Below are 24,780 nucleotides of genomic sequence, written 5' to 3' on the forward strand. Positions count from 1 at the left end.
CTTTCTGTCTAGAAAATAAGCATTCGGGATACCTGGTGGGGATTACTTCAAGCTCAAGAGAAAAGTCAAGCTCCCTCCTCTAAAAAAGTAAGATTTCAAGTACAAAGCGTAAAAGGTACACATTTGTAATCAATTTCAGACAGATGTTTCGGGGTTACAAGGCACCCCTTTTTCAATGTAAAAGTCGAGAGCTGATGGGAGTAATGACAAAAAGCACAAGTTTGCAATTCGTTGCACTTTTGTACGTTGTTAAATTCTGTACTTCAGATCCAGAGGGACGTAAGTCACATTATGGTAATTTTACAGAAGATAGGAATTTTTTTTTCTGGCGCATGTGCAAAGGATGGGACGCGCGCCCTTTTAACACTGGTAAAAAATTGAAAAGGATTTAAAAAAAAAAAAAAGAATGACGTTCACATGGCTCAATGCAGAATAGACTTCTACGTAAAATGTAGGTACTAATAAACGGAAAATCGAAATTTTTGGACTTCCGTCAGTCTGGCTCTGAGTTATAGAATTTACGATTACTTTTCAGCGCAAAGGTATTTATTTATTTATTTCTTAAACATGATTAGTTTTTTATTTTTATTTTAAGTCCGATTGTGCTGAAAAACATTGATCTGAAAGATGCGAAAATGTTTTGCGGATTTTTTTTCCTGTCAAAAAATTTATTCTATTCAAGAATGTGAAACAGTCTTTTTCTAATAATTTACCTTATGCTTTAATTTACAACTTTTTATTAATTATATTTCTTTAATTTTAAGTTTATAGTAATATGTATATAGTCCGAAATTTTTATAATGATATTTAAATTTTACAACAGATAAGAATAATCAAACTTGGGAGAGAGAAAATATATTCTAAGTAAATTGTGTGATTTACCCATGACAGAACATCTTGCAATTCGTAGTTGAAACCGACAGTGATGACTTCCAACACAAGAACAGCAATGGCGGCGATGGATACTTGGTACCATTTAGGAAATGGCAATAGAACTGTTGTGCTAAGTAGAGGATATGCCATGAAGCGTGGGCCGACTGGTACTCCTATAGCTAAGTTATGAAAACTGGTAGCCATCTCTGAAGTTACAGTTATAGTCAATACTAATATGGAACAAATCAGTCTTGAAATGGAGTTGAAAAACCATCGCTCTTGATAACTGATGATGTACAAAACAAGACTAGACGCTGTAACAGCTGTTCTTAGAGCTATGGGGAATTTGATGGATTGTGATGTTTTCTGGAAAGACAATTTGATGTTAAGTGAGAAGAAGCAGAAGTTTAAAATGAAGAGAACTTTGATCATAACTTACTTCAATCAGAAAAAACATATATCAGAATCTTCCTGCTAGAGGTTTTGAAAAGGAAATGATAGGTATGGAAAGGGAAATTACCTTTTACATATCGCTGCTCCGGAGGAACTTTGGCGCAACTGCTAAACGTGTAATTTTACAGGAGAACCAAGTGTACAAAATTATTTTATTCATTACCTCATACAATGAGAGATTGAGTTACTGCCCTGGTGGCTAAAAGTTGAAAAACAGATCTGTTAGTGTTCCTCCGAATGATGTAACCAACTTAGCCCCAGTGACGACAATAACTCATTTTCAATTAATTTCGCAGTTACGTCAGTGTTAAACAGGAACAGCGATATCAAGCCAATTGAAGCTATTTGAGTTGATGCCCAAAGTAAAATAGACAAAATAGCAAGGTAGAAAAAAAAAAAAAACATAAAAGTTCCATCTTACTTTACATATTTATGTTTGCATTTTTAAAGTTCAGTCAATGGAACTGATGCTTACTATAAATTGTTTTATTGTTATTGAATTTATTCTAAGCATTAACATCACTATTACTGTTTGCAGAGCCTTGTTTATTTTATTGGCATAAGGATCGACGAGTTCAATGGTTAACAAATTTGATCTGAAGCATCTAATTTTGAGTCAAAAGCGAGCAACAGGGTATAAAATCCGACTTGGTGACAAATCATCCATTTGATTGGTATAATCGCAGCAGTATTGGTATGATAGCACTGATAGGTATGATTCAAAAGACTTGCATTAACTCTCTAGAGAAATTCATATGATGCTGAAAAGCTTCAAATTGGACTATATTCTTCTTCATTCAAAAGCTTGAATTCAATCTACAACAAATGGGTTATTTGTTTTGGAAATCATTTGGGATGTTCCTTCGATTGTTCATCATTCAGTGATAGCTCGAGATTCAATTGATGATCATTTGATTATTACAATCATTCGATATTCGATTATAACGTCACTCGTGCGATTCACCCAATATTGCTGATGATTCGATTATCAGAATCAACCGATATCCGATCATTCGATTATGAAATCACCCGAGAAATGAGCATTCAATTGCTGATCATTAGTTTATTAGAAGTCCTCGATTTCAGATCATCTGAATTATAAAAATCTCTCTATCATCTAATAACACAAAGCTTTCGATCATCTGAATTATACAATTTCCTGACAATGCCCGTCACTGCAACGTAGTAACAATTGATTGAGAACTACAGAAAATTTCCACACATTGTTAAAAACTAATAAGTGTTGTGGTAAGGTTCTACCTACGAATAATATTACATTTTTTCCAACAAATTTGACCCATTTCCCTTTTTAATCCCTCTTACCCCTCCCTCACTTGTCACATATCATGATGCTGTTTTTCAAAAGCATATTGTTCTAAAAAATGTATGTGTGATGTCACATTTCTCGTTGCCCCTCCCTATCTCTTGTCACAAACTGCCGCAATTTTACGAAACTAATTCCTCCTGAAAGAAAGCCATCATTTTTGAACGATCCCTAACAAAATATTTTGTCCCAAAAAGGAAAAAAAAAAGTAAGAAAACGAACAACTGTAGTTTTAATCTTGTTCTTGGATTCGAATAATTTTTGTCTTGAAGGTTATAATTACCAATGCATGAGTGACCGATAATAATAAAGCCTCAAATGTCATTTGACTTAGGATTTTTTCTTTTCTATTATCTCTTTGACAGAGACTCAGTGCAAGGTTCATATTTCTTTAGGGATTCTTTTATGTTTCGTGCAGGGCTATTTAGGGTAAGGCCCATATGGGGGCTAAAAGGCCCCCCAATTATAGGGGTTCTAATTTTGGGTGACTCCACAGTCACGTGTGGGATAGTTTGGACTAAATTTCTTATAATTTCATCTATACACAAATTAATAATGTCTGGCAGTTAAAAATTCGTCGACCCAGTGAAAGTACTTCACTCGCGTGATTTGCTAAACAAGCAATTTTTTTCTTATTTATTTTAAATTTGTGTTTTTTGAATGAAGTTTACCTGTCACATGTGGGACACACTTTTGGACATCAGCGTCAGAGTTCTTAATTCTAGCACTATACCTTTCGATTTTGTAGTTGAAAATATATTACATGTATTTTGCTTTCCCACTAATTACTTTCTAGAAATTATTTCAAAAAGATACAAGTAGTGGGCCATAACACAGGAAATTAGATATTTTGTTCCACACGTGACAGCTCTATATTTCTCGCCAAAAGTAATATTTTAGAAATGTAACAAATTAATATTTTTACCTATAAAACCACACATACACGTGTCATTTCTTTGGCAAAAAAATTTGCCTTAGATCACGTTTTGAAACGAAATATAGATCTGTCACGTGTGGAACAAAATGTCTGCTTTTAAGTGGAATGGCCCTTTAGCATCGTAACAGAACCCGCATTCAATTAATATTGATTGCAGGAACAAGACAATAAATGGATTCTTCACACAAAGTTTGTTATGAAACCTAATTTGGTCAGGTATTAGAGAAGACAAAAAGCTTCTGACGGGGATAAAACCTTCTAAAAAACTACTATTTTGCATTTAAAAATAAAAATATTTTTTCCACGTCTTCCGTCAGTAGTGGTAAAGCTTGACCACGGAAAGATGGCGGATGACCTTGATGCAAAACCATCATTTGCATCATTTGTAATAAACTGTTTGTTATTATTTTGTAATAGATAGATCAGCAAGAACGCGCCTCTTACTACTCGGCACTTTCGAGCTGATTCTAACAATTGCAAATGTTACAAATGACTTTCCACTTCAAGGTTATCCACCATCTCTCCGTGGTCAAGCTTTAATAGATGATTTAGACTGCCGTCGGCAGAAATGGGTTTCCGAGATATTTGGAGAAACGCGTTTTGTTTCCAATACTAACAGTAGGGTAATGTTGGAATTAGATGTTTAGATGTTTTTTTTACGCTTTTTTATCAGAGGAAATCAAGTAAACAAGCTCGTACAGTAAAACTGACAATAGATGAAAAAAACGCCAAAAAAAAAAAAAAAGCAATTATTGCTTTTTACCTATGCCCACGGCAGTAAGGAGTTCCAGAATCAATAAATCATTAAAACAGCAAAGCATCTATTCATGAACATGGAAAAACATTTTCTTCCTCAAGTATTCCACACCTCAATTTCATCAAGTTCAAGGAAGGTACGACGAAAATGTAATTCAATTATAAACTAAATGTCACTAACTTATCAAGACTTAAAAGCAAAATTTGAGGCTAGCATTATTTTAAATCTAGATTCATGGAATTAACTTATCTGTAATGGTTAAAAACTTTTATGAAAAGTGTGCAGCATAATAACATTAGCGTGAGTGCTTACGTACATGAATATGTAGTCCTCACTTTTATTATCGAAGAATTGAATTAGCTGTCGTTGACAGAACATGGTTCACTTTACTTTTTTAATAACAAGTGAAAATCTCACATGTATGCAAATTTTCCCTTCTCCATCTAAATAGAACTTCCTTTTCCAATCAAGGTGATGTGCTTGAAAAATTTTTTCGAATTTGTTAAGAGTATGTCATTTTACAACAATGACTCTCATGCAAGATGTATTTAAAGATTCACTGATGAAAATCTTGAATTTTTTGAATTTCTCATGCAATGCTCTTTTATCACAAATATTCTGTGGAACTAAAACTCTGTTGAAGTCCGTGTGTGGACTGGCCCATCGGCCTCACGGAGCGGTGTGTCCTCCTGCCACTGCGCCGTTGAGCCTGTGTGTCTTCGTTTTTTTTCCTTTGTGCCTTCGAATTTGTGCGTCTTTTGGTTTTTTTTTTCCTGCGCTCTCACACCAATATGCCTTCGTGTTATTTTTTTTTTTAATTTTTTTTTTTTAATTTTTTCTTTACGCCCTTGAACATGTGCGATTTTTTTTTTTTTCCGCCTTGGAACCTATGCACTTTTTTTTTTTCTGTTTGAAAATTTTTTTTTTCTTTTTCGCCATCGAGCCTGTGCGCTCTTTGGGGAGTCAAGGTTGGTGTTCGCTTGGGGGGAACCAGTCCGTCCCTTGTTGAAGTTAAAGCAATTGAGGGTTGATTTTGGCCGCCAATTATTATAGAAGTTCACTGAAATATATTTTACTATTTTGATAATAACTGCTTCATTCCAAAATAGTTCACTCATTTTCTTATTTTAGTCATCTTTAGTAACTAATCTAAATAATCTAAAATTTGATTTTTACTGTCAGAAACCCTTCCCACCTCAAAAATACTGTGTTCAACTGGGTAAAAATGAAAAGTATCGTTTGTTTTATAATGAGGTTGAGTACTGGTTCCTCAACATTTGCTAGACCCAGTGCATTTACACAGAGGCTGAAATGCCTTTAATTTCTTTCATGTGATGCGAATAGCCCTTCTGACTTGAGAATTTCGACACCCAATTTCCCATCCGATGGAGACATTTGGGCTCTGACAATGAGAAATTGTATTAGGAATTTGCATTAGGAATTAGAAAAAAAAGGGAGTTAATATAAAAGTATATTTTTGAATACACAAACTATAGTGTGCACATTTATGGTTGATGGAAAAAAAAAAAAAAAAACGAAAATTTTGGCATTATTTCACGAGGTTAACTCATTTACTGATATTGAGGCAGTGAGAAGCATAGGGATGTTTGTGTATTTTTAAAGTTTCAAATAAAACGTGTTTAAAGTTCAGACCCTAGGTAGACTTTCATTAAAAATTTTTTCTAAATCATGCTGTGCAGCAGCACCTATCAGAGATACAAATATTATTTCTTGCCGCGTAACAGAGAAGGGGTTCTCTTAACATTTGCAATAGTTGTCTCGAAATTTTCAATTTTAGCACTCATATCCCTTTGCTTCTCACTGCCTCAATTGAAGCTTTAAGATCTGAGACTCGCAACTTAGCTTTTTCTCTCAATCGCAAATCATTCATTAGCGAAAATATCCTTTCTACCAGTATTACGGGCTGAAAAACATAAAACTCTCTCTCTCTCTCTCTATATATATATATATATATATATATATAGCATTATATAAAGCATTATATATAGCATATATATATATATATATATATATATATATATATATATATATATATATATATATAGCATTCATTGCAATAAACAAACAAAAATAAATACACAATAAAATAAAAATATTGCTTTGCTACAAAATTGCTTTTGTAGCGCAGTGGATACACAATATTGTTATGTTCTGATAAGACGAGATCTGTCCTTGGGAGAGTTTATTCTTCACAGTTGCGAAAAACCTCAACAATTATTTGCGATATATTTTTTTAACTGGAAAAAAAAAAAAAAAAAAAAAAATATATATATATATATATATATATATATATATATATATATATATATATATATATATATATATATAGCATTAATTGCAATAAACAAACAAAAATAAATACACAATAAAATAAAAATAAAGTCAATAATAAAGTTTCTAAAAAGTGTCCTCGGTGAGAAGAAAAAATCAATTAAACTTATTTCATAACTTATTTTTGATGAAAGTAATAACAGTTTCGTCTTTCTGAAACTCTACTTACATCTGACAGAAAATACAGCAAAAGTATTGCTGCTGTTCCAGATATGATATTGGTGGTGAGTGCTAAGATGAGTAAGGTATGCTGTAATCGTGACTGGTATTTTTCAAATAATGACTCCGCATTCTTGATGCAAAATTGTTCCTGTGGATAAAAAAGATGCAATGAATAAAAGTGTTATAGTAAAACAACAGTAATTGCTTTTGTAGCGCAGTGGATACACAATGTTGTTATGTTCTGATAGGATGAGATCTGTCCTTGGGAGAGTTCATTCTTCACAGTTGCAAAAAACCTCTAAAATTATTTGCGATACATTTTTTTTAACTGGAAAAAATATTTGACTACATGAGTGTGGTGTAACTGAAGGTTTTGTAAAAAATATCAGCAAATAAAAAAACAAAACAGCGTAACTTATAACTTCAAAAACAGGAGTTGATTTTTGAGTTAAGCTCCTTATTTGTTTTTAATTATGAACCTCTCGTATCACTTTTGATTTAAAGTACTTGTTTGTACAAAAGTGATAAACGTTATAACTTAAAAGTACAACTTTTAGTATAAAATTTCAACTTGTAGTTTACTTAACTTGTATTAACTTAAAACGACTTATACTACTATTATTGGGTCGAATAGCCTTACAACTGAAAAATATATTCTTCTATATTCTTTGAGAAATAATAATTACAAGAACTATTTAATTTAAAATACCAACCTGGTTCAAAATTATCCTGTCACTCAGCGTAACTTTGATTTCTGTGAGAAATGTGATGTGAAATGTATTACAGTGGTGCAACTTCGAACAAGAAAAAGAGTATTTCAACATGTTTGAAAACTCCCCATTTTTACTTAGCATTACAAGATTTCTTTAATTTAGCGATTGTCTACATAGAATGTCACACTGTCACATTATAGAACAAAAGATTTCAATTTAGCATTCAAGAGTGGTAGTCAAACAGTAACTTCAGAATTTCAGAGTTATTTTATTACAAGATGATTTGCATACAGTTTTGCCAACTTATTCTACAAATAAAAAAATGTAGAAAACTGGTATTATAACTTATAACCTTGACAGCAGAGCACAGCATTGGCAGACTACAGTTTCTGTTGAAGTTAAATACAGTCAACTCTCGATACCACGAAGTCCCAAGGAACCGGCTAAAACGCTCGAGTTATGGAAAGTTTGAACAACAGTAAAGAGTTTCGAGCCCGATAAAAACTTTGAAATAAGGGAATATTCGAGCTATAAGCTTCGAGTTATCGTGGTTCGACTGTATCATAAAAATCAAGTGGTGTAAAATTACCAAAAGAATCATTTCGCATCAAGAATAATTTCAGGATGTATGAGTCAAGTCCATTCATGAAATGTGAGTAAACTGGTGGTGTAAGTCTTAATACTACATTATACCTTTATTTAAGAATAATAACGCCTATCTATTGTTTGTATTCGGTTTTCTCCCCTGCATATACGAAATCCTAGTTTAAAAAATCAATTCCATTACCATTGAATGCAAAAAAGATTCGAGTCAAACATCAATATTTACAACAAGCGTTTTGTTTTCAAACAACATATCCCGAGCATGATCCATTGTTATGAAATCATTGCCCAAGTTCCGGCGAACATGAGTGGCAACCCTGTTATAAATTCTAAAATGATGTTCTACATCTGATTATCTGCAGAAGACAATACTTTGATTGATGGATGGCGACCCTTTCCTGCCCAATTTGTTGGAGTTTAAAAAATTTCGATTTACAACGCAGAAATACATGCAAAACCAAGGTCGAGTTCAACGGCTAAAGGGAATTACGCTTTCTGCAGTAGATAAACAACACAACCCAGTTGACAGAAAGATCCTTTGTGCTGTCAGTAAGATAGATAAAAACATGATCTTGTCATTCAAACATGATTGGTGCTGGAAGTCATGCCTAGATGCAATGGAACGCTGCGTTTTGTGCTGTGCGACACTTAAGTCTGATGTCATGAAGTGATTGTAATGCCGATTTTGAAAAGTAAGGTTTATTTATCGTTTGCTGTTGACGAAATGGAAAATCACAAACTAAACATATAAAAGCGTTTTTGGGGATATGTGAAGTAAAACATTGTTCAAAATAGATTAACAAATCAAACATTCAACGAAAAAAGTGAGCTCAAAACAACAGTGCAATTGCTGACATTTAGGAAAATGTTACGAGATTTTAGGATAAAGTTACTAAGCAATTAGCGAAAAGTAAATAATTATCTACTATAAAATTGCCATTGGTACGCAAAGGACAGTATCTTCAGATTTTTCGAATTTTTTCATGTTATTTTGCATTTTTGTCACCGAGTGTACTTTTGTTTTATTGTACAAGCTTGCTTGTTTGGTTTCCACTGAAAACAAAGCTCGGAAAAAACTTCTTCTAATTACAACATTTCCCTATGTTAGTATGGAATCCAAAACGAACTACTCTAAATATCTCAAAAACTCATTTTTGCTGATACTGTCCTTTACCTCCCCACGGCAGAAAACGACTTTATTTTTGTTTTTCTAGCAAACATATAGTTCATTCAAGATCAAATTTTAACCCTTTAAGAATCATATTGCGACATATGAGGCGGTGAGAAGCAAAGGGATGTAAGGAGGCGTTTTAAAATTGCGAGTAAAATCTTTCAGATCCTAGGTAGGCATTCATTAAAACTTAGCTACTAGTACTCTTGCCCTGAAACAGAGGAAAGGTTCTCCTACCATTTGTACTAAACATCTCCAAATTTTTAATTTTGGCACCTACATCCCTTTACTTCTCACTACCTCATATGCGATGTTTATTTTATACATTATGAAATGCAAAATAATATATAAATTACATTTTTTTTTTCACATTTTTGAGTCATCAGAATCATGATATTAGCCAAAAAAAAAAAAAGTTTAAAATATAAACAGCTTTTTTTTGTGAAAAAGCTTGAATGTATTGGTGCTTAAAGGGTTGAACAAAAAGGGTTAACAAAGATATTTAACTGGATTAGTTCTTTGATTGTAAGGGTGGAAAGAAACTTGCTTTTCTGATTTTCAGTCATTACTCTTTACAAGAGAAAATTATCTGTCTAACAAAAGTTCCGTCTTGTTGACGTTGGTTGTCATAGAAATTTGAATCTTTTATTTCATAGGGTTGAATCCAATATAAGACGCTACCGAGAACACAAAAAGTATTGAAAGTGTCTTAAGATCAGTGAGGGTTATTTATACAAAGAAAATTTGCCTCAATATTTTATGGATTTAAAAATATTTTTCCATCAAGATAGATTATTCTAAATAATTACAGATTCACAATATACAGTCAACTCTCGATCACTCGAAGTCCCAAGGGACGGAATAAAACATTCGAGTAATCGGTAGTTCGAGTTACATCGGGAGTTCCTTTCAAAGCCTTATCAAGAATAATTTTAGTTTTCTTTTTCAGGAATAATGAATAGTAGATAGAGTATAACACTTATAGTTTGGATAAAGAATACTATATAAAACTTCCTTTATAGTGAACACATCTTATAAAGATTCTTCGAAAAAGGAAGTTTATTTTTTGACTGCAAAATTTGACTACATTGTTTTTATCGTATTATATACGGACATGAAGTTTTTAAATACAGTTTAAAAATCGGAATTTTACAGGTACTGTAGTAAAATATTTGCAAAATCTGACACACTTGCTGATTAGTTGGAGATGGCAAAGCATCAGAATCCGCACACAAGCAGACTCTCCATGAATAGCTTGCAAAATCGCTTCATAGAACAAGGATTTACATGTAGTTACATTTTCCCCAATTTTCAAATAATCTTTCATTTCTACCTCAACAAAGTCTTCAAAACAATCCAATTCGACGGTCACTGTCTCTGTGGTACATTTTAAATTCCCCAAAGCCAGCAATAACAGTTTAGGTCGTCAGCCACTCCAGAAAGAAGCCCAATCGGCTACTTTTCGCGCAATCTTGCAACACTGTTCTCATTGAGGAGCTTAATGGTACTTAAAATATCCCTGTCATGCCAACCGATAATCAAAAAAAATGTGTTAAAGGGGGAAAAAGCTGTTTTTTTTTCGAATTTTGGCTACATTTTTATGCATGAAATGAAAACGTAACCTAAAAGAAACCTGAAATGGTAACTGGTATGGTAAATGGTATAACAGCCCTACAATTTCCATGATGAGGTAGTAGAAACAACAACGTGGGAAAGTCAGCAGACTATTGTTTCTTAGTCGGGAGCGAGAAAAACCTCAAATTTTTGAGAAAAAATAATTTTAAATTTCTTATGAATGAAGATTCGTACCGTATTTTCTTTAAGTTTCGCATCATACTTTTAAGCATTTCGCAATTTGCGCCACAGACTGCTAAAGTAATTCTGCTCCTGCTCAGTGGTCAAAATGGCACATGATTTCTTTCTTTTTTGTACAAAAGTTATATGGAACTAAAACATGTTTCCAACATAATTTTCTTCTTGCGAATCAACAACTATCGATTACATTTCATTGCTATCTTTTTGATTATTTAGCCAAATTAAATTTTGAATTTCTATATGATATGCATCTTGAAAAATCTCCGGACTCTTACACTTTGCTGTTGTCGAAAAAAAAAATAATATCTTGGAATTGTAATCGAAAACCAAGTACATAAACTGAAACTTGCCAATTATTCCAAGAGCCACCTACGGTAACAGCACAAGTAACAGACAATCATAAGTTTGGATTTAAATAATAAGAATTTAGGAGGGTAAAACTGATATTGCTGGAATACGGTGCAACCATATAGTGTTATCAAAGTGAATTTTATGAGCAAGTTGGTATTTGCAATGCAGTGGTGGAAGGTTATGAATATTCACCCCGTGGTCTGCCGGTGTTTCATGTTCATTTGAATTTAATAAGGTTTTAGCTCTAAAAATAAAGAACTTTTTCACATTTTGAAGAGAAAAGGGGGATTCTGTCCACCACTCATCCTTTCCTCATTTTATCTGTTGCATCATCATCTGTTGTATCATCAGAAATGTCGGTGTTTGGTACCGGGGGGGGGGGGGGGGCGGGTCGGACCTGTTTTCGAAATTGAGCAAATAAAAAATAGAACAAACTTATTCAGAGGATTCAGATGCAGCCAAACGTTAGACGAGATGTAGTTAAATGAGGGAAAAATAGTTTAAAAGATCTAAATGCGTTAAAAGACTCAGAAAACTGAGTTAACATGAGAGCGATGTCTTAAGCATGTCTGTTACTGGTGCCGTTACCCTAAATGTTTTCTGTCCTACTAACTACAAACTGTAACTTCTAAAAACGATTCCTTTTCTTTCTTTTTCCTTTTTTTTTTTTTTTACAATTGTTTGTCTTGAAAAACGTTGGAAGTAAAAATCGAATCCATAATGGAACATACACAAAGGCACAAAATATTCCATTCAAGTTCATGACAACGTTTAACAAAAGAGGACAAGACACGTCTCAAACCATTAGGAAAATTTCATAGGAAGTGGGAATGAATCAGCAGAATCCATGAATTTACAATCACGTCATATGTTCTTTCGAGTTTTCCAGACGAGAAAGATAAAGGGATTTTGCATGAGGCTGTTGCCTGATTCCATTCATAGTTTCGATTGCATTTGCAAAAAGGCATCGCTGCGCAGCACATCGTAAATCTCTTACCCTTGAGGCTCAAGTTAAAGATCATCCGAAAATCTGAATCATTTTTTGGTTGTAAATTACAGGATTAGGAGTTTGAAATTGTAGATTTTTGTTCTATTACGAAAGGTAAACAAGCAACGAAAAAAAAAAAAAAAAGAGTTTCTTTTTTATCGTTCGTAATTTCATATTACTACTAGGAGAGAACAAGGGTGTATACTCTTCACAAAAAACTTTAAATGGACAACTTTACCCCAAAATCAGCCAGATTCCTTAATTCAAGTAGGAATTCAAGTTGTTATTTTACGTTCAATGATTCATAATTGTTGTGAAAAAAATCCTTCGGAAAACAAAGAACTGATTCTGTTTGTGTTATGATGAAAGCTATACATCATTAGGGGTATCGTTATCCATAGCATAGAAAAGTTTTCTTTTGCTGCCTAAGCTAAGGAAACAGACTAGACTTATATTGGATAGAAAACAACAAGCACTTTTTCCAACACACTGCTAACTAGGATAGTCAGCGTTTCCAAGGTTTCCTCAAACATAATATGTGAGTTCATATAATAGTTTCCAGCAATGTATTACGTAATTTGAAATAATGAAATATGTTGACACATACTTCAAGTTACATAATTTGAATAATAGTTTTGCTCTAAATATATTTACCATATTGATAGTCGTACTGTCGTTTTTTTTACCTGACAACGATTCAATATTTTTTTACTGAAAAAAATAAATAACTGCATTGTTTAAAAAGGTGCTACTACTTTATTTGTTCGTTTATTTATTTTTTTCGTATCTATTTCATCAGATGAGAGAGTCGTATTTCGTTTTTAGAAATCAGCTTTAAATGAAAAAAGATATGTTTGACATAATTTGGCAGACTAAGCTAATATTGATTAGGTAATAGAAAGCCGTTATTGGTAAACAGGAAAGCAGGCGCGTTCAATTCTGGCCGGAACTTTTTGTTTAGATTGAAATAAAGTGCCCCTTTTCCACAATATTATTTTTATCATTAGGGACAAATTAAAAATTAAATTTGCAGTAAGGATTTTGTTTCTTGTTCATCAGTAAAAGTACCATTTTTTAGCGTGTACATACCAGGGGTTCTCAACCTTTCTGGATCCATGCCCTCTTTTGAAAACCACTGAGAGATCATGCCTTCCCTCCCCCCTATTACCACACGTACACTCCATTATATGAGGTCCCATATACAGTAGTAGTAAGATCCGAATTTGAAATTGAAGCTGGTTAGGATTCAGTCCGCGAGTGTAAAGCTGGTTACTGGTTGAAAACATAGATGTTTTACTATACAAAATTGTATATTTCTATACGTAAATTTATTTTGAACATAGTAAATCAAAGAACTAAATACAAATTTGTGTTTTTACAATGGTCATGTATTTGAATAAAACGTACGTAAGAGTTCGGCAACGTCGAAAAACTTGAAAATGTGACCGCAAAATTTTCCGACTAGAACTCCAAAATTTTCCGAATGATGATAATTTTGCGGAATCGTCAGACGAAACTTGACGAAAAAGGAAATTTTCGGTAGGTCACAGTGACCTCCCATCCTGGTGCCCCTTCCCACAGGTTGGGAACCCGTTGGTATTTTCAAAGTAGGCGGTAATTGTTGCTTCCCTAAAATATATATATATTTTTTTTTGCTCCATATTTTTCATAAAATGTTCGATATTTTGTGGATTGATAGCTTTAATCCCTGTGTAGCTTTAAAACTGGACGTGATCGATTGAAACTGATATCAATTTTGGATCCAGAAGTCAGTCAAAAATAAATTACTGATCTAAGATAACCAACAAGCTATTCTCCAGTGTTACTTCAAAAGACAAAATCAAGACTCATATCACTACATTTTCCTTGCGAGTATTCTGTTAAGTTTAACTATAGCTTGCTCTATACACTAATGTTTTGTCTATCAGTATATTGTAAGTTACGCAAATTCGACGTAAAAGAAATCACACGCTTTCTTACTTTCTCGTCAGAGAATGCACGTTATTTCACTTCCACATCATTTTTAGAAAACCGTCTGCTTTTTGCGAAAATCTTTTTCGACAAATTCCAGATGGCATGAGCGTTTATAAATAGGCAAGCGCTTTTCCAGCTGAACAAAATACCAAACTTTTTCCCCCCTCCTTTAAACATACAGCAGCGCTGAAATTTAAAAAGGTATATATATTCATGCTTTTGCTGAAGTTGAACACTGCCTGCTGTGAATCTTATTTCTGAAATGATGGGTGCATATAAACAACGATCAGTTTTCAAGGGCAATGTATGCGATTTTCCTAAAACCACAAGTTATGTTCCTTGCGCACATTTCCAACAAGCACGCATTTTAATACGAGAAACGTGTTCAAAGGGAATAAGGAAGTGTGCAGAAAGAAAAAGATGAGTCTTCAGTAATTAAAACAAATAACTCAAAATGCATAAAATTACTCAACATATTATTTAAAAAAAAAAAACAAATTTGGAATCACTGTCAAGAAATTTTTGCTGAAAACTGCTTCAGTGTCTATTTTTTCAGTGTATTTCTATGGAGCAAAATCATTTTTATACTACTTTTCTTTAAAAATTAAAGCAGAAAAAAAAATAATTGGCTTAATAAAATAATCACAAAAGAAGGGTTAAAAATACCTCTCAGAATAAGAAAAAAAAAAGCTTAAAATAACTGCAGGTTCCGAATATGTTTAGTTTTTGTTCAATAAAAGAAAAAGTCACCAGTATCTTTCCTCGTAGATTTAAAATTGAATTCTAGAAATTATTTATTGACTTTATAGTCTGGCTCAATTTAAGATTTCTTTAAATTTAAATCACATTATGCTTAACACGCACACACACAAAAAGAGCTCAGATGAAAATCTTTTATTTTTGATATTAATGTTTTTTTGAAAACAATTAAAAAGGCTTTTCTTGAAAATGAGTGAGTAAAAGGTCATAGCTTTTTGCAGTGTTAATATGATGCCTCGAGCTGACATCCAGTTCTTCCATAAACCATCATTAAGGGGCGGATGTCAATGCTAACAACGCTATGAAGTCGACTATTTTATGTCTCATTAAAAATTTACATTGGACTTTCTGACTTATTGTACTCATATGACACATATTGAGTACAAAAATATTTTTTGAAAGTTGATACTTCATATCGAATATGTATTACAATTAAAAGAAAGAAAAAGTTTAAAATTTTGGGATTAAGTGAAAATATATGCGTAAAAATGACTTATTTGTACAAATAGATTAAGCAAGAACCGATTTTAATTTTGTCTTTTTTGTTTGAAGGGCGACTTGATCCGGAGTCATCTTTGCTACGATTCATTTACTCGGAAGTTTTTAAAATTTTTCCAAGTTAAAATTAGTTTTGGGGAAAGTAATAAGTAGTTTGTTCAACTTATTTCGCCTATACCCAGAAAAAACAACTGTATCGCATAACAGGGATATTTAAAAATGCATTTCAGAGCAGAAATCCTTTTTCTACTTAGTTTACATCAGTAGAATATTGGGCTTTCTGCTCACAAACATAATTATACTTAGTGGCATATCCAACGATTCCAGTTGGAATCACATGGAGAGAAATTGCTAACTTCCAAGGAAAAAAATGTCCATCAATAAAAAAAGAGTAAATCAGAAAATTCAGAGTTAATAATGACTTACCCTCAGCTGCCTCCATGACCAGTGGTCTTGGGGCTGCGAATCTATGGAACTACTGCTCAGGATAGAATTGGATATGAGTATGGAGGCTTCGCTGCCCCGTTCCAGACTCTTGCGAGCCAGAAGGTCCAGGCCGGCCATGCTGAACCTGTTCAAAGAGAACAATCTCAATTTTCAAGATATTCGTAACGGAAAATTCACTGATCGAGTAACGCTCCGACGTCATCAACCATGAAACTCGTGCCGTAGCATGATAATTTGATAATATTTTCTAGAAAAGTTTGACATGCAGGGAAATGCTTTATTTTGACAAGTCTGAACTGGATCCGGTAAATTAACTCTTTTACTGGCAAGACTGTCATTTTAGGAGAATGAAGAAACGAAACAGTGGTCCACAATGAACGCTATCTACAGGAGTTTAGGTTTAATCCACTGGAGTTAAGGTTAAAATTTTAACAATCAAATATCACCAAACAGGCAATTGCTGCGTTCAAATGTAGAAGCAATTTTCACCCGTCATACCTTGACGGGCGGTTTTCTAGTTTCAAAAGATTGATAAATTGTTCAATGAATAATAAATTAGAAAGAACCACAGAAGTTTAAAATCTTTTCTTCTTATTTTAGAAAACTAAATTTACCACCTCTTCCTTGCTGTAATTATTGTCAATTTCAAGTTTAGAAACTATAATTTTTTATCTTAGAGGACTTTGATTTGGGTTCTCCGAAACTTTGGCAGGGGTTTCACAAAGCAATCACTACTTGCTTAACCAAAGCGTTAAAGCTTTAGACTCTTTTTTTAAAACATCGTACTCTTTCTGGCAGTTAGATTGCAAAACTAAATATAAAAGAAAAATTTATGTGTAGCTTTTGTTTATTTTTCATTCTATATCCTGAAAAACAAACAAAATCACCATTAGTTGACTTGCGTTTAATTATGTTTTTAAGATAGTTGTATTGAAATAAAGTAAAGATACATAAATAGTTTTGCAAAATTGAGTAGGATTCATTTTTGATATCCTTTTTTTCTTTGCGTTTTGGGCAAGTATTTCTTTTACGAAAACGGCCCGCTCAAAGAGCTTTCTAAAGTAAAAAAGGTTGAATACTCCTGTTCTATCGTAATCTCAGGTAAACTTATCTTCTCTGAAGTAGCTATTTAAAAGTTAACATGCTTACAAGTGCTGCCTCGTGACAAGGTTTAAAATCTTATTCATTTTCCCACTTTTAGCAAACTTTATTATTACCTTTTTCTAGAAACTAAACCATTGTGAAGATAATTTTTTCCCTTCTATATGTCATCTCATTATCATTAAGCTAAAGAAATTTACTTAAAATATTGCTGCTTAATGCAAGCTATTTTATATTTAAAGGAGCACAAATAAGATGTCCCTCGCACAATAGTGACTTAATTGTTCGAAAATCTACTATAGCAAAAAAAAAAAAAAAACTTTTCTCTAAATGAACTGAAGTGAATTAATTCAATTAATGTGATAAAGGAAATTAGTGTCAGGAAGAAGCATAGAGTAAGGAAAAAAATTAACACAATTCTTGCTTTAAATTTCCCAAATGAATGGAATATTTAACATAACTTCCCATGAAATCCTATTTGCTCAGGTGCTATCGTAAACACCCGCTGGAAGGAGGGAATTGGAAAGAGAGCCGTAAAATTATTTATTTCCCGAGCGTTTGCAAAAGTCTTCAGCCACGGTATTGTTTTTAAATTTGTTACATCTTAACGATTTATTACTGTTTTAGACCATCGCTGTCTCTCTGAGAGAAGCAGTTCCTGTTGTTAAGTTTTCACCCCATAATAGTTACAATTTATTAAACCCAGAAATTTATTTTTCTGCTGTTTTATTTTTATTTAGCTATGTTTATAAATATACCATCCCTGGTAAAGTAACGGCACCAGGAACAGACATGCTTGAGACATCGCTCTCAAATTAATTCAATTACCTGAGCCTTTTAACGTATCTAAACTTTTAAAATTATTTTTCTCTCATGCAACGCATCGCTCTCAGATTAACTCAATTACCTGAGCCTTTTAACGTATTTGAACTTTTAAAATTATTTTTCTCTCATGCAACTACATATCACCTAACAGTTGGCTGTTTCTGGATCCTTTGAATTAGTTAATTCTATTTTTATTTGCTCAATTTGAAAAAAAAAAAAAAAAAAAAAGTCCGACCCAAAGTAACAGACACCGAAAATTTTTGATGAAACCCAGCAACAGATAGGATGAGTAATGGACAGAATTCCCCTTTCTCTTCAAAATGTGCAAAAGTTCTTTATTTTTAAATCTAAAACCTTATTAAATTCAAATGAACATGAAATACCGGCAGACCACGTGGTAACTGTTCATAACCTTCCACCACTGCCTTGAAAATACCAATTGGCTCATATTCACTCTGATAACACTAGATGTTTGCACCGTATAGATGGGTCGCAGCAACATCAGTTTTACCCGCCTAAAATTCTTATTATTTAAATCCAAACTTACGACTCTCTGTTATTGGACCCTTGTCTGTTACTGGTGCCGTTACCCTAAATGATCGTTGAATGAAAAAGAATTTATGGGAAACGACATGTTTTTCTCCTTTTGCTTAAAAGAGCAGAGCAGTAGAAATTAATTTTAATTAAAAAAATATTTAAAAATAAAACTGTTAAAGTTTATAATTAATTTGAATCCTAAAATTTTGAATTCAAATTATGTTTTTCCCAATCACGAGTTGCGACAGGACCATACTTATTGGTTACTACCCTACTCACTTGTTTCTAAAAATAGCTCCTGTCCCTCCTCTTGGGCGGTTAAGTGTGTACAGTTGTGTATGTGTAGGATTGTGTGTGTGCGTAGACCTGTGTGCCTGTGTGTATGCATGTTGACGTGTGTGTAAAGGTGCGTGTGTGTAGGACACGGACGCCACCGACCAGGAGAAGCGACTACCGGGAGGAGTCGTGACTGCAGACGACGCACAGTGGGGCAGCTTAATGTTAATTTTGGACATTGGGCGGAAAATTAAACCATTTAGTTTCGCATTTTTACTGTTGTATTGATAAACTAAGAACATATTCGCACTAATCTTACTAGTTTTTAACATTATTACCCGAAGATAATACCTTGAATTCGAAGAATTAACTAGCTACTTCATTAGAAGACAATTTAGTAAACAGTAGATAACTTGTTTAAGAACTGTTCAAATTTAATAGTGTGATGTGCTGGGCTTTATGCACACGTAATAAATAAGAAAAACACCCAAAAACGTTTCTTAGAAAATACGAAAATTTTGGAGATAATTTTCAAAGTATTTTGAATGTATTTTTGAATTACGAAAATCGCTAACAAACGCTAACAAAACTATTATATCCCAAGCATTGTAGAGAGTTTCAGCTTTCATAATCCGGTTTCAGTGTTTGCCTAAACTTGCCTATTCAAAAGATATTGAAAATTAAAGATAAGTAAATATTTTACTACGAGGACGACGAAACGAATACGAAATGAACGTTGCACAAAACGTATTATTTACGTTGGTTTTTTCACTTTAGTCAAGTAAACATGTTTACAGTTTTCAGTTTGTTTACTTTTTATTGCAAATTATTTCAATTAAATACTTCGAGGAATCAGTTTCATTGTGTCATTTGTAGACTGTGGGACAAAATCATATGAGATGCTAAGAAGCATGGTTTCGTTTGCTTATTTCGGGGACTACAAAAATTGGTACTATTCCCAAAAATACTTCTCATAAATTGTATGTTCACAATAACAAACACATCACAAAATGAGTAAAAATGAAAACAAGGAGCAGGCATATTTTGAAAAGATCAAAATATTATACATGTATATCAAGAAAAGTGTTTTTCTTCAAAAAGCAAACGTTTGTCTTTAATAAACATTTAATTTCTTTTATTACATTCTATATTAGGAGAACTTACAGCAAGCTATTTACTTTTTAGAGCATTAAAAGTTATTTACTTTTGATTTTAGTCCAGCAAGTTGTCTAACAAGCAAAAGTAAACACTTTTTAATTTAAATATCCATTTAATACTTCACCAGATTTATCCAAAATAAATTCTGAAGGAATTATCATGCCTAAAAATTTCATTTTTTATTCTGAAGTATCATCGTCAGAATCCCCGAGTTAAGCTATCCAATATCCGAAAGTAATCAGTGACGCTTCGGATTTTTTTTCGTGTATGCCAAGTTGTAAAAAGTCATTAAAAAATAATTTAAAATATTGTCTGTTATTAAACAGCCATAAACGAAAAAAATAGAACATTGTGATAAAAAATGAATTTAACTTTAATTTTTAATCTATCGTCTGCTCATGCTTCATTTAATGATATTCTCTAAATAGGTCTTGGCATTAGTTAGAGTTGTTGTTTATGTTCTAAAGATTTCGCTTATCAATTATTGCTATTCGGAGATCTATAAATACGTTTTTTGTGCAGTCTAAAGTTTTGTACTTAACAATGTAATTTAACGAGGACTCTAGTGTATACGAATTCTAGTGTACGCTCGCTTTGGTAAGCAAACTTGAATGATATCGGTGCTTGACCCCATAGACTTGCTGGTGAAAGATGAGTTTCAAAACCAACCATGACCTTTTTATTTTTTTAAAGACAAATTCTATTCCTTTTACCGATTACGACCTGGCTCTGGAAAAATGGATTGACACTCTTGGTTCTGAGATTACAAATACGACAAAGACGAAATTAAGAGGCAAACCATAAGTATTTTCGATCGTATAGGGAATTGCATTCAAGGAAAACGTCCAGAATAGATAACAATAGAGACGTTTTTAATAATTTATTAATCAATTCTGATCCTCTTATCTCAAATTTGAGTCCAAAGATTTGCAGTTTGCACCACGAAGTGTCACAACAAGTGAAGAATTTGCTTGAAGATGATGGAATGGAAATTGGCTAAAATACTGTTACATATTTCTTTAAAAATTATTTTTAAATGTTAATTGAATATTTTATTTTGCACTAATGACTTAGTATTTGATTATCTTTACATTTTAAATAACAAAATATTATCACATTTTTAAGTAGAAATTGGTTTTACTGAAATGTCCAAGCTCTCCGTACACTTGCCCCACTGTGCGACGGTGGGGTTGAAAAAGGAACCACAACACCAAGGACGGTCAAGTGACAACAATTAGCAATCGTGATTGCTCAAAAAAAAAAAAAAAAAAAAAAAAAAAAAAAAAAAAAAAAAACCTTCCTAGCTGAAATGAAAAGTTTTTGCGGAAATGTCTGTAGCAATATTTGAAGAGCATAGAGGAAAAACCAAGTCAATCAGTTTTTTCAAGGAAGCGGAACAATGACGGCATATAGTGGTTGCTGAAGTATACGTTTCGAATAGTCTTATAATCCCTTGTACAAAACCCCGTTAGTCAGCTGAAATATTTGTTTGAAAGTAGAAGGCACTGGGAGAAAATTTGATCCGTCAAATATTCAAATGTGTTTTTCTCGAAGTTAGCTTTTTTTTTTTTTTAACTGACGGGGGTTTTACCCTGCACCCTTCATTTGTTTAAATACTCTACTATAAAAATAAAATAGATAAACAAATAAAGAAATAAACATTTACTTATTTGTATTCAAAATTCCTAAGTATTATTTTCAATTGTGATCAGTTGATAAATCTGTAAAAATTATTTCCGCTCCGGTATTTCCCACGGTTTCAATTTAAAGGAAGTTTCTCGACTTTTTCGTGATGCCATTTTGACTCAAGATAATTTCTAGAACATTCGATGGCGCGCACACATATATACGGCAGAGAGATAGCTGCGTGGATATGGGAACACAGAGCACACAGCCTTCAATATTTCATGAACATTTGGAGCTTTTGACAAGAAAAAATAATTAGACACACCCGATGAAGACCTCGACACACATTCTGAATTAACTGAATAAATACACTTGTCAGCTAAGATAGTTTTCAATTTTCTCTTAATCATTCACAAATATTTCTCACTGATTGAATTTTACGCTGATATATTTTTGCACAAAAAGTAATTCTCCGGCACGAACCGTTTCGCTCCCCCCCCCTTAACAGATGAGGAGACAGCATTATGCCATCAGTGACTGTCAACAAGCTCTTTGGCATTGAAAGAAAGTCCCATCATTCGTCACAAATTGGACGTTGCGACGACGGAATGACAACGTAAGTGCAAGCGACATAATTGTTGTTTTGGGACATTGATGGTTTATGACGAAACAAAATAAATAAGAAACGTTTGGTCTGAGTATACAAACGACCGTGATCTAAATATTTTGTTTTATAGCGATTCTTCGAGACAGTATACAGCTAATTTATGAAGCGAAAGAGTCTAGCCCGTTTCTGCGAAGTTGAAAGAACTCAATGAAAATTTCGGAATAGCCGTAATTTTGTTTGAAAAATATTATTGAATAATACACATGAAGAATAAGAATCATCACACTCGTTTTTGAAAAAAAACTAAACAATTTTATACCCTTACTTTATCAATTAGGAATCTCAAAAAGCTATATTTTTCAGCCAACAGTACTTTAATTTTTACTTTTCTACAAAACATCACTGTTTTTTCAGTAGAACCATTTTTTCTGCCTAATTTTGTTTCGAGTTTTCTCGGAATTTTATTTAATCCATTCTTTCTCCAAAAATGTGGCAACACTTCGTTATATCAGTTTAGAAAAAAAAAAAAAAAAAAAAAAACCCTTAGTAAAATGGAATACTCAATTGTGAATTTTTCTATTAAAAACAAAAGGAATTGAAACTTTTCTTATAGTCATAAATTCGATACTTTCACAGCAGGCTTTAAAAATAGCAGAACCTTTTAGTAGTATAATAAAAGAAGCTAGGTAAAATGATTTAAAGCTAATATTTATTAACCATAGGATGCATTTAATTTAACTCCATGCTTTAATCGGTCGACCAATTTATGCATAACTTTTTAAATTCGGTTTCGGTTATGTTCTTAAGCACCCGTGCGTGTCACGAATGTTGAATGGTTGGAACATCATTGTAAAAAGTTCCATTTATTGCAGTTTTCAGTTTCACAGAAACTTGATTTGTGTTCTCGATCATCCTCTGTACTTGTTTGATTTGACACTTTGTGGTAATTTCCCGGAACTGCAAAGATAGAGCTTTTACAATGGTGTTTTAATCATTCAAGCAGTGTGAGGCAGGTGCAAAGGAACATCCCTAAAATCTAATTTAAAAAGTCAATGGATACGTTGACTGACCGTACAAAACTTTGTATTGAGTAAAATGGATCTTATTTTGAATAAATATTATGCTTAATACATATCACCTCGTTTATTTTACTCTATCACGGAAAATAGTTTGCATCGTTTTTCAGGGTCATCGTTTTGAGCCACAATTTCTCAATTTCAAACTGCCCTACTCTTATATTGATACTCGTATCTTTATTGTATTTGTTGGCGTAAAACAGGTGAAAAATTCTTAAACAATTGTTCAGGTATTGAAAATTAAGAAATAATTATTAAATAGGTTCCGCTTGAGCCATACCCGAAATGGGATGCATTACAAAAGTAGTGTAACATTAAAGCAGAAAAATTAAATTTCTAACTCTTTAAAAACTCTATCTTTGTATTTTACAACATCAGAAGATTTAACAAACTCATAATATTATATCGAGCACCACAATGCAAGAAGAGCAATTTCAAAAACTTCATCATAGCCTGCAACTTCAGAATTATTGAATTATGCAATGAGCCAGGGGTGCCCCCCCCCCCCCTAAATTCACTGGCGCAATTCCCCCCGTCGCAAAAAAATGTTTTGTCGATCTTCTTTCCTTTTTTTTATATTTAGCTCTCGTTTTTTATTCCGCTAGTTCTTTGTAATTTTTTTTATTTACTTATTTATTTTTAATTAGTATGATTATTATTATTACTTTATTAGTAAAGTTTTGTGCTACGCCAATGACATACTATATACACGCACACAGAAACTAAATAAATAAATGAAATAAAATATAAACAGAATAAAATAAATAATATACGTTAAAAATAAAGCAATCCTCCCCCCCCCCCCCGCAAAAAAAAAAAATGGATGGCGCAATTTGCATCATAATTCTCCCTGTGAGCACCCCTGCAATGAGCTGTGTTCAGTATAGCCAACTTTTTTTCTTGTAAAATAAAGAGTTGCTCTATTTCATAAATTTGTCAAATGCAGAAAAAAATTTAAAATGGTGCAAAATTAATCGATATATTAAAAAGCCATTCTACAGAACTGTATTCGTATTAATATAGTTCTTCTGTTCCTGAGTAAAAGCAACATTGTCACTATACCATTATCATAACCATGGTGGATAACCATGGCAGGGGTTCCCGAAGTTGCTGTCGCAGGGTGAGTTGAAGGGTTCCACTGTATCAATAGAAAAAACAGAGATAGACTAGGGTGCCATGGGTAAATTCTAATTCTTCAAAGGGTGTCGCGACTCGAAAAAGTTTGGGAACCCCTAATATGTATTGCTGTGGGCAGGTAAACTGCAGTATCTGCTGAAATGAGTTTTCGAGATATTATAAAAAAACGCATTTTGGATTCAATACTAACAATACGAAAATGTCGGAACTAGACGTTTTTCTCATGCTTCCTTTCATTCCGAAACCAAATAAGCAAGCTT

General features: G+C 32.9%; 1 protein-coding gene across 1 annotated transcript in view; it reads right to left on the reverse strand.

The window, feature by feature from the left end:
• The window catches only part of LOC129223995 (adenylate cyclase type 2-like), a 92,815-nt gene extending 76,521 nt beyond the window's left edge, over positions 1–16,294 (reverse strand). Inside the window, exons 1-3 of the mRNA XM_054858388.1 lie at positions 16,157–16,294; positions 6,866–7,006; positions 883–1,239 (exon numbers count right to left, since the gene is read on the reverse strand). Of these exons, the coding sequence (XP_054714363.1) occupies positions 883–1,239; positions 6,866–7,006; positions 16,157–16,294 (636 nt within the window). The remainder of the gene's footprint in view (positions 1–882; positions 1,240–6,865; positions 7,007–16,156) is intronic.
• Positions 16,295–24,780: the final 8,486 nt, after the last annotated feature.

The sequence above is a fragment of the Uloborus diversus genome, chromosome 6 (genome assembly GCF_026930045.1).
Source record: "Uloborus diversus isolate 005 chromosome 6, Udiv.v.3.1, whole genome shotgun sequence".
NCBI lineage: Eukaryota > Metazoa > Arthropoda > Arachnida > Araneae > Uloboridae > Uloborus > Uloborus diversus.